Genomic DNA, 14,485 nt, shown 5'->3' on the forward strand with positions numbered 1-14,485 from the left:
CTGCCTATTACAGAAAGTCTTTGTCAGGAATCCCAGAGATCACCATGGCGCACGAATCTGCACAGTCGTAGGATCCCAACAAGACATACAGGCAGGCGTGTACTAGGACCCAGGCGCGCCTGTCACCAATGACGGTCGGGCAGGCACTAGGACCCATGCGCGCCTGTCGGCGCCGGGCTATTTAAACCAGCTCGTGCAATGCTCACATTGCCGTATGGTCTTCATTCCCTGTTCCCTGCTCATCTGTTCCTGCGTGAGATACCTTGTTGCCGACCCTGCTTGATCCTGACCTCTGCTGACCATCTCCTGCTTTGATCCCTGGCTCGTCTGACTATTCCTTTGCTTACTCCTGATTACCTGACCTCCTGTTGCTGAAACCTGGCTTGTGACCCGACTACTCTCTGTCTGCTGCTCTGTACCGTTCTGCCTCTGCTGTTACCGACCCGGCCTGACTACGCTACACGTACTCTGTCATCCATCCATCCTGCACGGATCCGGTCACCACTGCCCAGGTCTGCCAGCCTCTTCACATCAGGCTCTCTTCCGATACATACCTCTGGCGGTTCCCTCTACCACAGTCGGGTGCACTCAGGGGTTGCGACCTGGTCTCAGTCTGCTCCAAGTCCATCCCCACCATCAGGGGCTCTGATGAATAAACAGACTGGGGCTTAGACCCCGCGCCCTGGGGAATCCCGTTCTGTGGGTTGCTCGAGATACTGCCGGGTGGTTCATGACAGTCTTTTATTGAATGATAAAAGTAGAAGACATCTCCTGAATGGTGGAGAAACACTGAGGTTGACTCAATTTAGTTGTGGTAGCAGATGGCCAGTTACCTGCACTGCTGCTTAAGGTTTGTAGCTGTTGGCACTACTCTCTAGTACAGCACACACAGCGGCCTCATCATTCTGTAATGGAAATTGTTCACTTGGGCCAGTATGACTAAATTCAAAGTAAACCTGGAATTCTACTATAAGTATCTTTGTCGTATTAGAGGACTCTACCTGGTACGGTGGAGTAGAAACAAAGGAAGTCCGCCTCCACTGGGATCCTGTCTCCAGAATGGGCATCCACTTCCAGGGAGCTGTTGGCTGGTCCATCGTCTGTCTGCACCCCCTTGTCATGCTTTGGGCCTTGGCAAGCCTGAAATAGACATTCAATTCATGACATTAATTTGCAGCTTCTCCTGTGGATTACAGGACTGCTTTCTCGTACTGTTGGCTAGTGTCGATTGACTAGTCCAAGCTGGGGAAAGATCCTGACTTTCAAGTCGTGATCCACTCAGTTGCTTGGACCAGTAGATGGCTCACTCAACCTCTCAGCAAGATGCTGAGCCAGATGCTCCTGCCTCTCCACAGCCTGCAACTCCAGTCAGCACTGGTTAGGGCAAAACAAAACAACAGTCACTGACAGACTGTTCACAGAACACTGAGAACTGATCGATCAACGATCTTTGATCGATCATTTCTCAGTCTTGGAGATTGCAGGGGACAGATGCTGCATCCACCTAGGTGAGTAAAATAAAAAGCCAAAAGCCACACTTCTCTTTTATTTGTATTGGATGCGGAAGGCAGTGAATTCTGGCAGGAGATTGGGAATTCATGGGCTGGCAATGAAAATCAAAGTAACACCAAATCCAAAATTACTTCCTTTTCCCTTCCTCCACCGACACTGGCACAACATGCAATGTCTTAGGGAATATGTAGTGCCCTCTAGGTAGATAGGCTTTGTTGTTTTTTTAGTTAGAGGCTGGGTAACAGCCTAGGATGAGTCGAACTGAGAGTGAGGTAGTGAGGTCACCTCAGGACAGGCTGGGAGGCTCTAACAGGTCAGGGCTTCTGGTGCCCTTCCACCTTTCCAAAAGCTTAGAAAACTGTCTGAAACAGGGGTGGAGGCCCAGATCTGCATGTTTAGGGGACTTTGGTCAAACCCTTGGGAACAGGTCGGGCATGGTGACCAAGGGCGACATATAAATGTGGCAGAGCCTGTGCAGCAAGGCAGTGTTGGGTGAAAGACAGACTGAGAGAAAGGCTGGAGTGTGGAACCTGGGAGGGAGCCCCAGGGAGGGGAGCCAAGCTACAGGCTGGCTGCTGGAGCAGAAGGGTCTCCACTGTCCCACTGTCTCCTAGGGTGGATGACCTGTATGTCGGGAAGAAGCCAGCCCAGCAAAAAGGCCTGAAAGCAGTTTTAACCCAGCAGGCAAACAGGACTGGACAGTGTGAGGACTTCTACACCCCCTACAGTTCCTTGGGCATCCCATATACCCTTAGATCCCATCCAAGTTGTTAACTCCTTAGTAAAATAGTCCTTGAGCTGGTTTTAGTTTTTCAATTGACTGTGCAAGTGGAAATGTGAAGAAAATGCGAATTGCCTGGCCATGCATAGCTTAGGGGGGCCCAAATCTCAGCGACTCCTATGGGGATAGTGCTACACATATCGAAAGCCCAAATTGTTTTTGGATGGAGGGAGGAATAGAGGGGAAATCTTCCAAGAAGGACTCTTGTTCTGGTGCCAACGGTTCTCTCCACTTTGAAAAGATTTACTCCCACTTCCTGTTGTGTCTCTGGGACAGGAAGTGAATAAAACAAGGATCTTAACTCTGTCCTACTCTATCCATGACACTGCACTTGATCGAATGACAATATGAAAAAAAAAAAAATTGTGACACTGTACACAACATCTATATGAATGACAGCACAAGACAAGCAAACAGGAGGATGCACCCTCACATCCTCCCAGAATGATGCTTGTCCCACCTAGCCAGTTATCTACAGTGGCGGAAAGAAGGTAACATTCTAGCAAGAAATCACTAAGATATATATATCAGCTCAGTGCACATCTTACCTGGATAAAGAAGAGTTTTGGTTTCCCGACCAGACTTTCACATTTATCTCCTCGGAAAAGTGTTGTCAGAGTTTTTATAGGTATCAGCCCATCTTTGCCGTAGATCTGACCCTCCTCACCGTGGCTCAGGAGGATGCAGGCAAAGCAAGCGCTGTCCCGGTGGTTGGAGTCCGCCTCTAACAAGAGAAAGGACAACATCTGTTAATTCTTCCATCGTTTCTGGTCCTCCGCCACAATGTATACTGAAGAGGAACTGCAACACGTTACTACAAGCTCACTCTGAGTTGTTGTCATATTTACCTAAAAGTCACTTTTCCTGGCAATGTTACAGGTTTTCTGTTCCAGATTTGATTTTTGGGTTAGAGTAGAGATTTCCTGAATTTAAAATATTGGCACACAGATAAGATCATTTATTTACTTTCCAGGTTGGTCTGAATTAACATTAAATATACAGTATGTGAGTCCCACACCTCCTCCGCATTGACACTGCCTGGACACTGCCTGGACACAGTACAACAAAGATGCAGAACACGGGACTTTTGGTGCGCTTTCACAATAATCAGGAAAAAAAATGCACAACCTAAAAGAAATCAAAAGCAGCTATACCTGTGGGTAAAATACAAGAAACCCATTACATTACACAGCCCCTGCTCCTCTGGACCCCTTTACATTCTACAGCCCCTGCTCCTCTGGACCCCTTTACATTCTACAGCCCCTGCTCCTCTGGACCCCTTTACATTCTACAGCCCCTGCTCCCCTGGACCCCTTTACATTCTACAACCCCTGCTCCTCTGGACCCCTTTACATTCTACAGCCCCTGCTCCTCTGGACCCCTTTACATTACACAGCCCCTGCTCCTCTGGACCCCTTTACATTCTACAGCCCCTGCTCCTCTGGACCCTGTTACACTACACAGCCCCTGCTCCTCTGGACCCCTTTACATTCTACAGCCTCTGCTCCTCTGGACCCTGTTACATTACACAGCCCCTACACATTACACAGCCCCTGCACCTCTGGACCCCTTTACATTACACAGCCCCTGCACCTTTGGACCCCTTTACATTACACAGCCCCCTGCACCTTTGGACCCCTTTACATTAAACAGCGCCCTGCACCTTTGGACCCCTTTACATTACACAGCCCCCTGCACCTTTGGACCCCTTTACATTACACAGCCCCTGCACCTTTGGACCCCTTTACATTACACAGCCCCCTGCACCTTTGGACCCCTTTACATTACACAGCCCCCTGCATCTCTGAACCAATTTACATTACACAGCCCCTGCACCTTTGGACCCCTTTACATTACACAGCCCCTGCACCTTTGGACCCCTTTACATTACACAGCCATTCCACATCTGCACAGAGGAGCACAGGTCCTGGTGTGGGAGGTCTGCCCTCCTCTCTGCTGCCACCGATGGCTGAAAAAAGTTGGGGGTGGAGACCAGGAAGAGTCCTGCAACTGCAGGAGAGGTGTGAGAGCCATATGAAATGGCCTGGTGGGCTAGATTTGGCCCCCGGGCCTTGTGTTTGACACTTGTGTTGTATAGGGAGACACTATCTATATGAAGCTTCTTTGACCTTTTACAGCATGATAAAATAAAGTAATACACTCTATGTAGTTTGTTTTTTACTAGTAGATTTTTGTATTACCTAGTACAGCACAAATCCTAAACACACCACTCGCCACATCCCAAATATGGACAATTGAAGAACTAGCAGAAAAAGGGAGGAATTTTTAACATCACCCAAAATATCTAAAGAAAAACAAAAAAGTTGAAAAGTTTTTTGCAATGGATTCTAAAACAACCACCATGAAAATTTGGTCCATAATAATACATACAGTAGAAACCACCATGAAGAATATGAACACTGCTCTTTGCCCTGGCTATAGAGCCTCTGGCCCTCTTAATCAGAGCTAACCCGAATATCAGGGGACTCGAGATAGGGGGCACGCATCATAAGTTATGTCTCTTTGCGGATGACGTCTTACTCTTTCTCACATCTCCATTGACATCCTCTCCTTCCCTACTCCGGCTTCTCGAGGCGTTTGGCTCGCTCTCTGGTTTAAAAATAAACCCTAATAAATCGACAGCACTCAACATCTCTCTCCCCCCTTTAGAGTTGACGCATCTAAAGCAGGTTTTACCATTCCCTTGGTCACAGTGTCATATCCCTCTTTTGGGAATCAAACTGACCCCTAAGTTATCAGACCTTTACGCAGCTAACTATCTTCCGATGCTAAACCATCTTTCTGCCCTTTTGACCAAATGGTCTTCCCTTCCCCTCGCATGGCTAGGCAGAATAGCAGTTATCAAGATGTCAATCCTCCCAAAAATTCTATATCTATTTAGAGTCCTCCCAGTCCCAGTCCCCCCTCACTACCTCCGCACACTGCAGCGTCGCATTTGTTCCTATGTATGGGGCAATACTCGCCCTCGTATACCTCGCTCCACCCTATACCGCCCTAAGCTCAGTGTTGGTCTAGGCCTACCTGACATCAGCAAATATTATCAAGCAGCACATTTAGCCCAATTACCTAAATATCATGCAACCTTTGAAATCCCTCAATGGGTTGCTCTTGAATCGATAGAATGTGATCCCTTATCCACAGCTAACCTACTCTGGTTGAGGCCCATAGACCGCCGTTCTATAACCAACCCCATCACTTCTCACTTTTTATCCTTATGGGATAAACTGAAAACCCGATATCTCCTCCAATCACTACATAATCCCTTGCTCTCGTTTCTACGAAACCCGGCTTTTCCCCCGGCCTGGCAGACACCCCTTTTGTTCAAAGCCTGGTCCTCTGCTAATTTGCTCCGTACACATCGCTTCCTACAGAGGAATAAGTTTAAATCCTTCGCCTCGCTGCGGGAAACACATGGCCTCCCAGCCTCCGAGATATTTAGATACTTGCAGCTACAACACTTTTACGCCCCCTACGCTACAACAACCAATCGGCCAGACACCATGTCTCTCTTCGAACAAGCGTGTTACAAAGACCCTCACAGACGTGGGCTTATCTCTTGCTTATATTCACTCTTCACTACTTCGACCACCACGTCCCCCCCTTGGTATACTCATAAGTGGGAAGTGGATTTAGGTAAGAAACTCGACCCATCTGATTGGGATCACATTTGGGCCAACACAAAATCATCTTCGCAGAACATTGTAGCTTTGGAAACAAATTATAAAGTTTTACCCCGCTGGTACTTGGTCCCAGCGAGAATCGCAAAATTTACCCCTAATTACTCGCCCCAACTGTTTTAGAGGCTGTACGGATTCAGGAACACACTTTCATATGTGGTGTGAATGCCCAGTGGCACGAGTCTTTTGGGATGAAATTTTCACCATGATATCTACACTTAGCACTATCACTCTACGACCCGACCCAACAACAGCCCTACTCAATCAGTGCCCCCCTGGCGTCTCCAAATCGCAATTCAAGCTCCTTATGCAAGTTACGACAGCGGCTAAGCAGGTTATAGCGAAATCCTGGAAATCCCCCACCCTAAGTGTCGCGGCTGTCAAAACCAGAATAACACAAGCCATGATACATGCAAAGGTGGAAGCCACAATTCTAGACAAGATTCCTAAATTCTTGCGCATATGGAGCCCCTGGGTAGAGCGCTTCCTCCCGCCTAACTTTGATGAATCACTCCTTCTCCCTTGATTTGTATACTGTGAGCCCAGGATATTGTCAATAGCCCTTTGCAGGCAACACGTGGGGTCTGCTGTAAATTTGATGAATGCTCATGGAGTCATCGTTGTTGTTCCTCTTCCCCTTCTATCCCTTCCACCCCCGTCTGACCCCCATCCAAACTTCCCCTTATTTCTTTAATGCACTTGGGAGACACATTTCTGATTGGCTAGGACAATAATGTCATCTGTTGTCAACTCTTATTTACCTGTTTCCGCTAGAAAAGTATAGACTTTTGTAATGTGATCCTCATCCATTTTTTTCTATGTCCTGCTGCCACCTCAATGTCCAATGTACATTACCGAATTCTCCTTGTTTGTGTTATTATGTTTTTTTGTTAATAAAAATGTTTGAACAAGAATATGAACACAATGTAATAATATGTGAAATACACAATACATGTACTGTACAATTGTCAACAACTTACAGGACCAGAGTCACAAAATGATCATATTTTTGAGGGGTGAGGGTTCACCCAAACACAACAGGGTTCCGGCTATCTGACTACAAAGGATTCCACAGAATTTCTAACTAGACAGAAAAAATACATAAATAAAGCACTTAGAAAAGGGAAAAAAAGGTAATGAAAAAAATTGTAAAATATAAATACCTAATAGACCAGGTTTCTAAGTCAGGGTTCCATGGAACCCTAGGGTACCTCCAGAGGTTGCCAGGGTTCCTTGAGGAATGAGCAATTTCTGCCTCCCAGATAGGTTCCCACTGACACCATTGATCTTTTTATCAATCTGTAAGGGGTTTAATTCCTCCCAACGACCACAAATGTAAACAGCATTGTTCCCACTGACCATCACACTAATGTATCAGCAGTTGTAGATAGGATATTTTTAGCAAGGGTTCCCTTAGACCAGAAAGATATTTTACGAGTTCCTCTGTGTTGAAAAGGTTGAGAAAGGCTGTAATAGACTATATAAAAAAGAAAAAAAATCAGCTTCAGGGACCACTCAGGGTAGGTAGCAGAGATATTCAACAATAACACATTGAACGATGCAAAGAACAAGGCTGTTGATGATCTTCAGGATGTAAATCAATAGAAACTAAAATAAAGATCCTCACCTGAAAGCTACAATAAATGATTAAAGTGTCACTAAACCCACAACAGTACAATCAGTCTGTAGATGCAGTAAAGCATGCTTGTTATACTCACTGTGGAACCTAAGGGGTTAATCTTCTGCATTGTGTAAAAAGGATGTTTGATCCTGACTTCTCTGATCCCTCCCCTTCTTCTACTATCCCCAATCCATCTGCCTTGGGGGCAGGATGCATATGCTCAGTTTGATGTGTTTTGCTAGAGAGTTTTTTTTTTTGTTTTGGAAGAGTGCATGTGATCAGCACAGAGCCAATCAGCACCGTCTAGACAGAGGGTCAGGGGTCCTGCAGCCTCACAGGACAATTAGAGGAGAATGAAAACTCCTCCTGAAAGCTTTAACCAGTGCTCTTCTGGACACTGATAGAAGTCACAAGCCTGCTATACACTGCTGATGAGAAAAGGTATTTAGCAGTTTATAGTTGCTAAAATAATTGCATTTCTGTTTACTGTGGAGAGCAGATATAGTGAATGCAGGGTCCGGGGAGAGCGGATACAGTGAATGCAGAGTCTGGGGAGAGCGGATATAGTGAATGCGGGGTCCGGGGAGAGCGGATATAGTGAATGCAGGGTCCGGGGAGACCGGATATACTGAATGCAGGGTCCGGGGAGACCGGATATATTGAATGCGGGGTCCGGGGAGAGCGGATATAGTGAACGCGGGGTCCGGGGAGAGCGGATATAGTGAACGCGGGGTCCGGGGAGAGAGGATATAGTGAATGTGGGGTCCGGGGAGAGAGGATATAGTGAATGCGGGGTCTGGGGAGAGCGGATATAGTGAATGCGGGGTCCGAGGAGAGAGGATATAGTGAATGCGGGGTCCGGGGAGAGCGGATATAGTGAATGCGGGGTCCGGGGAGAGCGGATATAGTGAATGCGGGGTCCGGGGAGAGCGGATATAGTGAATGCGGGGTCCGGGGAGAGCGGATATAGTGAATGCAGGGTCCGGGGAGAGAGGATATAGTGAATACAAGGTCCGGGGAGAGCGGATATAGTGAATGCAGGGTCCAGGGAGAGCGGATATAGTGAATGCAGGGTCTGGGGAGATCAGATATAGTGAATGCAGGGTCGGGGGAGAGAGGATATAGTGAATGCAGGGTCCGGGGAGAGCAGATATAGTGAATGCAGGGTCCGGGGAGAGCGGATATAGTGAATGCAGGGTCCGGGGAGAGCAGATATAGTGAATGCAGGGTCCGGGGTTTAGTAACACTTTAGACAGTAAGGAAAAACACAGGTATTTTATTTTACAACTATTTTCATTACATTTTTTTGTTCTGTTGGGGGAAGCCCTCGCCCCTCAGGAAATATGATAATATTGTGTGTAGCACCCTCTTAGTTACACTAGGTGGAGCTAGATCTCTGATGGGTAGATAGGGGATGGTTAGCAGCTCAGGTGTAATAGCCAGTGGGGTTGAATTTTGGTCAGGACTGAGAGGCTCTGCAGGCCAGCTTCATTGTAATTTTCCTCTGCTCTGAGACTTTCAGGAGGAGGGCCTTGGAGGCATTGGGTGGATCTGAGGAATGGTTGGCTGCATGTTTGAGGGAACTCAGCCAATCCCCAACAGAAGGCTTGGCAAGGGGCTGAACTCCCTTAAAATGTGTTGGAGCTTGCTCAGTAGCAGAAGTGTGGTGGTGGGAGAGAAGTGCGAGTCAAGAAGATGTGAGGCTGGAGGAGGAAGGCTGCCAGGAGGCCTAATGCAATGGTCCAGCCTGCGAGCCTGGAGCTCGAAAAGAGGAAACCTCAGGACTCACTGGTCCCCTGAGAGAGGACTACCTGTGTGGCAAGGAAGGAGCAGCCCAGCTGATAGGTCTGGTAGCAGCAGCCATTGCACAAGCTGTACAGGAGGGGATCACCTACACCCTCTGGGCAGATAGGGAAAGGAGCACTATGGTGGAAAACCAGATTACCCCCTGCTAGTGACTGTATACCTTACTGAAAGGAACAGGAGTCAGATCCACTACTCCAGATTGCTGGGTGAAGAGGAGTTCATATAGGGTCTGGGGTAGTACAACAGAGACTGCGTGTCAGAAAAGAGAAGCTGTACAGAATGTTGTCCTCAGAGTTCGGTTCCCTTGGGCATCCTATACACCCCTTTACCCCATCCAGGTTTAATCCCCTCAATAAAATAAAAAAACTAACGCTCAAGGCCTGATTTCTGTCTATGGATGAACTCTGTGTGGAAAATGCTAACTGACTAGCTGTGCAGGACTATAAGGAGACCCAAATTCAACAGCAATCCCCAATGGGGTAGTGCTAACTGCAATTCTGGTCCTACAGGTTGTTGACAATAGTCTATGCATATTGTACCTCTGCATGCGCAGTGGGCAGTTTTGTGATGCCATGACGCACGTCGTGCACAAAACCGCATGCCATTTTCCACCAGCTGCCATTTGCATTACAGGACTCCATGTGGAAAGATTGGTACTCTGCCACTCCGGCTCCGCTCCTTCGTCACGCTGCCCTTCTTGCTCACCACCTGCTGCTTTTGGTGCCTGCCCTCTGCGCTGTCCTACTGTCCTGTCAGATTCCACTCCACAGCGAGTTTGGCTTGCTTGTCACCCTGTGAGCCGAATGTTTTCTGTGTCTCTGCAGTCGAAGCTCCGTCGCATCTCGTGTGAGGAGGGCTGTGGTCACCATCTCGTCTAGTGGAAAGGCCAAAGCCTTAACCAATTCCATACCGGGCAATTTTACCCCCTTCCTGCCCAGGCCATTTTTCAGGTTTCAGCGCTCTCACACTTTGAATGACAATTGCGCGGTCATACAACATTGTACCCAAACTAAAATTTTATCATTTTCTTCACACAACTAGAGCTTTCTTTTGGTGGTATTTAATCACTGCTGGGGTTTTTATTTTTTGCTAAATTAACAAAAAAAGACCAAAATTTTTGAAAAAAAAACCACGTTTTTCTTTGTTTCTGTTATAAAAGTTTGCAAATAAATAATTGTTCTTCATAAATTTAGGCCGAGATGTATTCTGCTACATGTCTTTGGTGAAAATAACCCAAATTAGGATGTATTATTTAGTTTGTAGGAAAGTTATAGAGTTCACAAACTATGGTATAGATCTGAATATTGATCAATCCTGAAGTACTGACAGCCAATCTAATTTCTTGAGGTCCAATGTCAGAACAGTACAGATATCCCCCCAATGTCAGGACAGTACAGATATCACCAAATGTCAGGACGTTACAGATATCCCCCAAATGTCAGAACAGTACAGATATCCCCCAAATGTCAGGACAGGACAGATATCCCCCAAATGTCAGGACAGTACAGATATCCCCCAAATGTCAGCACAGTACAGATATCACCCAAATGTCAGAACAGTACAGATATCCTCCAAATGTCAGGACAGTACAGATATCCTCAAAATGTCAGAACAGTACAGATATCCCCCAAATGTCAGCACAGTACAGATATCACCCAAATGTCAGAACAGTACAGATATCCCCCAAATGTCAGAACAGTACAGATATCCCCCAAATGTCAGGACGGTACAGATATCCCCCAAATGTCAGGACAGTACAGATATCCCCCAAATGTCAGGACAGGACAGATATCCCCCAAATGTCAGGACAGTACAGATATCCCCCAAATGTCAGGACAGTACAGATATCCCCCAAATGTCAGGACAGGACAGATATCCCCCAAATGTCAGGACAGTACAGATATCCCCCAAATGTCAGGACAGTACAGATATCCCCCAAATGACCCCTTTTTGCAGAGTAGACAGTCCGATGTACTTCATAAGAGGAATGGCGAGTTTTTTGAAGTTGTATTTTTTTTGTCATAATTTTTGGGAAAATTAAAAAATTAAAAAAATAATTTAATATTTTTTTTTACATACTTTCACCAGTGCAGTACGGCGTCATCATATAACTGGCATGGAGGTGATCAGGGACACTGACTGGTGACAGTATGAAAAAAAAATATATTTTTTTATTATTATTTTTATTATTTTTAATTTTTTATTATTTTTTTTATTTTTTTAAAGATTTTTTTCATATTTCACTATGACCAAAGTAGTACAATGTTACCATAGTAACATTGTACTACTTTGGGGAACTGATCAGTATTTTTTTTTTTTTTTACACAATTTGCTTATAGCAAAGAATTACTTAGCTATAAGCAAGCATTTAGCTGAATGACATCGATTCATTCAGGGGTTTTTGTTTTTTTTTGTGCTTAGCTGTGATTTGGCCACAGCTAATCACATGACATGTGCATGTGACCTGCTGTGACCATTCACAGCTAGACACTAATATACAATGGATGGCATGAATTAAGCCATCTGTTGTATACAACTGTCATGTGACCTGCTGTGATTGGTCACAGCAGGTCACATGGTACCGGCAACGGGGGCCGGTACTCAGATCTGTCATCGGCCGTGTCCGAGGTACAGATCGCGCCACTGCGCAGCTCTGCAAGCGTGAGAACTGTGCATGTGCGGGAGGACGCCAAATGGCGTACACCCCGGAAAGGTAATGCATTTTTGCGGCCGGGCGGCAAATGGTTAAAAAGCCTTTACAATCTCTTTAATCATCAGCCGATGCATTTTCAGCAACAGGGAGCCATCTATTGTCTAGCCAGCAGCGGTAGCCTTTTCTTTAGCGGCTTGCATATCTTGCTTAAAGTATAAAGAAAAGGCAAATTTTTTTTTTTTTTTAGTTTTGGAAAGATTGGAGATGGTTTAGAACACCGGCTAGGATTTTATTGCGGTCGTGCCCGTTAGGGAGATTCACCCTCTATTTTTCCTGTTTACCACTATCATTGAAAGTGAAAGCAAAGAACACCCCAAATTTTGGGCTGTCCTCAGAAAAGTAATAGGAGGGGAAATGGTGACACTAGTTCTGGTAGCCTGGGGGGGACTCAAGGAATTCACTTAATTTGCAGGGATTTCCTATCACTTTTTGTTTTGCGACAGGAAGTGAAGGGGAATCTCCCCAATGGGAAACAGATGGCAAAAAATAAATTACTCTATCTAAAATGAAAAAAAAAAGTTTTGCCTATAGTTCTACTTTAAGGAAAGATAAATCCACTCTGAGCCACCAATCTGTTCTTTACAGCGTATTCTGACATATCAGTATGGCTGCCAATATCAGCTTAATGGACAGTTCCCTGTCCCCCTCTATCAGCCTGTTTATCCCTCCTTGCAAAATAATCAGTCTATCAAGAGATTTCCCTCTGTAACCCCTAAAATGTATCAATCAACTCCCTCTGACAAACATCAAACCTAATGCTGAAACTTAACCCTCAAAGCACCAGGTCCTCCATCACAACACTAACAGCCCCCGATTCCTAGTTCAGAAAATAACTTCTCTATGGATGACGTTTTTTTCTACATAAAAATCTGCCCTACTATAGTTAACTGTACTAAACACAGAGCCAGCCCTGTATTATGCTGTATATACTCACCGTCCTGCAGTAACCCTCTCATTTGATCACAGCTCCGATCATTATAACGATTCACTTCAAATCCCAGATCTCCAAAACATTTGCACAGATCCTCAGCGTCCTTGTCTGTCCCTTCCCGAACAGGCAAATCTGATAGAGCCATAAATCAGAAGACATAGATGTAACATGAGGGAGATGCAATGAGAACAATAAAGTAGAAGACACAGATGTAACATGAGGGAGATGCAATGAGAACAATAAAAGTAGAAGACACAGATGTCCTTGGTTCTGTCCTTGGACCCCTTCTCTTCTCCATCTACACCTCCTCCCTTGGTCACTTGATAAACTCCCATGGCTTTAAGTACCATCTCCATGCGGATGACACACAAATCTATCTTTTTACCCCTCACCTCACCCCTTCAGTCTCCTCCTCACCTCACCCCTTCAGTCTCCTCTCGCATCACAAACCTACTAAGTGACATATCGGCATGGATGTCACTCCACTTCCTCAAACTCAATCTTTCCAAAACTGAGCTCTTAGTATTCCCCCCAGCCCGTGCCCCCCCCCCTGACTTCTCCATCAAGATCAATAACACAATCATCAGTTTCTCCCCTCATGCCAGGGTACTAGGTGTAATCCTGGACTCCCATCTGTCCTTTCAGCCCCAAATCCAATCACTGTCCAAATCTTGTAGACTTCACCTCCGCAACATCTCCAAGATACGCCCGTTCCTAACCTCGGAAACTACTAAGCAACTTATTCACTTCCTTGTTATATCTCGCCTTGACTATTGTAACTCCCTCCTCATTGGCCTACCTCATCGCAGGCTATCCCCTCTTCAGTCTATCATGAATGCTGCTGCCAGACTCATCCACCTCACTAACCGTTCTGTATCTGCCACCCCTCTCTGCCAATCCCTCCACTGTTCTCCACTCAGTGTCCTCCATCCTTCTCTGCCAATCCCTCCACTGGCCTCCAATCAGTGTCCTCCATCCTTCTCTGCCAATCCCTCCACTGGCTTCCCATTGCCCAACGGATAAAATTCAAAGCACTAACAATAACATATAAAGTCATTTATAACTCTTTATTACATAACCGATCTTATCTCTAAATATCACCCAAACTGTACTCTCCACTCCTCGCAAGACCTCCTACTCTCTAGCTCCCTTGTCTCTTCTTCCCATGCTCGTCTCCAGGACTTCTCCAGAGCTTCCTCCATCCTCTGGAACTCTCTACCCCAATTTATCAGACTATCGCCTACTCTGCTCACTTTTAGGCGATCTCTGAAAACCTCTCTCTTCAGGGAAGCCTATCCAGCCCTCAGTTAATACTAGAATCTTCTACTCTTCCAACCAGTCCATCCCCTACAGTTACTACCTTTTGTCCCACTAGCCCCTCCCTCCTAGATTGTAAGCTCCAAGGAGCAGCACCCTCAAATCC

The 14,485-nt window shown here is 46.0% G+C and overlaps 1 protein-coding gene across 2 annotated transcripts in view; it reads right to left on the reverse strand.

Moving 5' to 3' along the window:
- The window catches only part of LOC149459588 (uncharacterized), a 62,383-nt gene that overhangs the window by 13,022 nt on the left and 34,876 nt on the right, over nt 1-14,485 (reverse strand). Inside the window, exons 10-12 of one of the 2 annotated variants that reach the window (XM_089680946.1) lie at nt 13,066-13,194; nt 2,842-3,017; nt 1,002-1,140 (exon numbers count right to left, since the gene is read on the reverse strand). In XM_089680946.1, coding sequence (XP_089537072.1) covers nt 1,002-1,140; nt 2,842-3,017; nt 13,066-13,194 — 444 coding nt within the window. The remainder of the gene's footprint in view (nt 1-1,001; nt 1,141-2,841; nt 3,018-13,065; nt 13,195-14,485) is intronic. The other variant, XM_089680948.1, reaches the window with a different exon arrangement.

The sequence above is a fragment of the Staurois parvus genome, unplaced genomic scaffold, assembly GCF_062004578.1.
Source record: "Staurois parvus isolate SC_StPar_1 unplaced genomic scaffold, SC_StPar_1.0 ptg000254l, whole genome shotgun sequence".
Lineage (NCBI taxonomy): Eukaryota > Metazoa > Chordata > Amphibia > Anura > Ranidae > Staurois > Staurois parvus.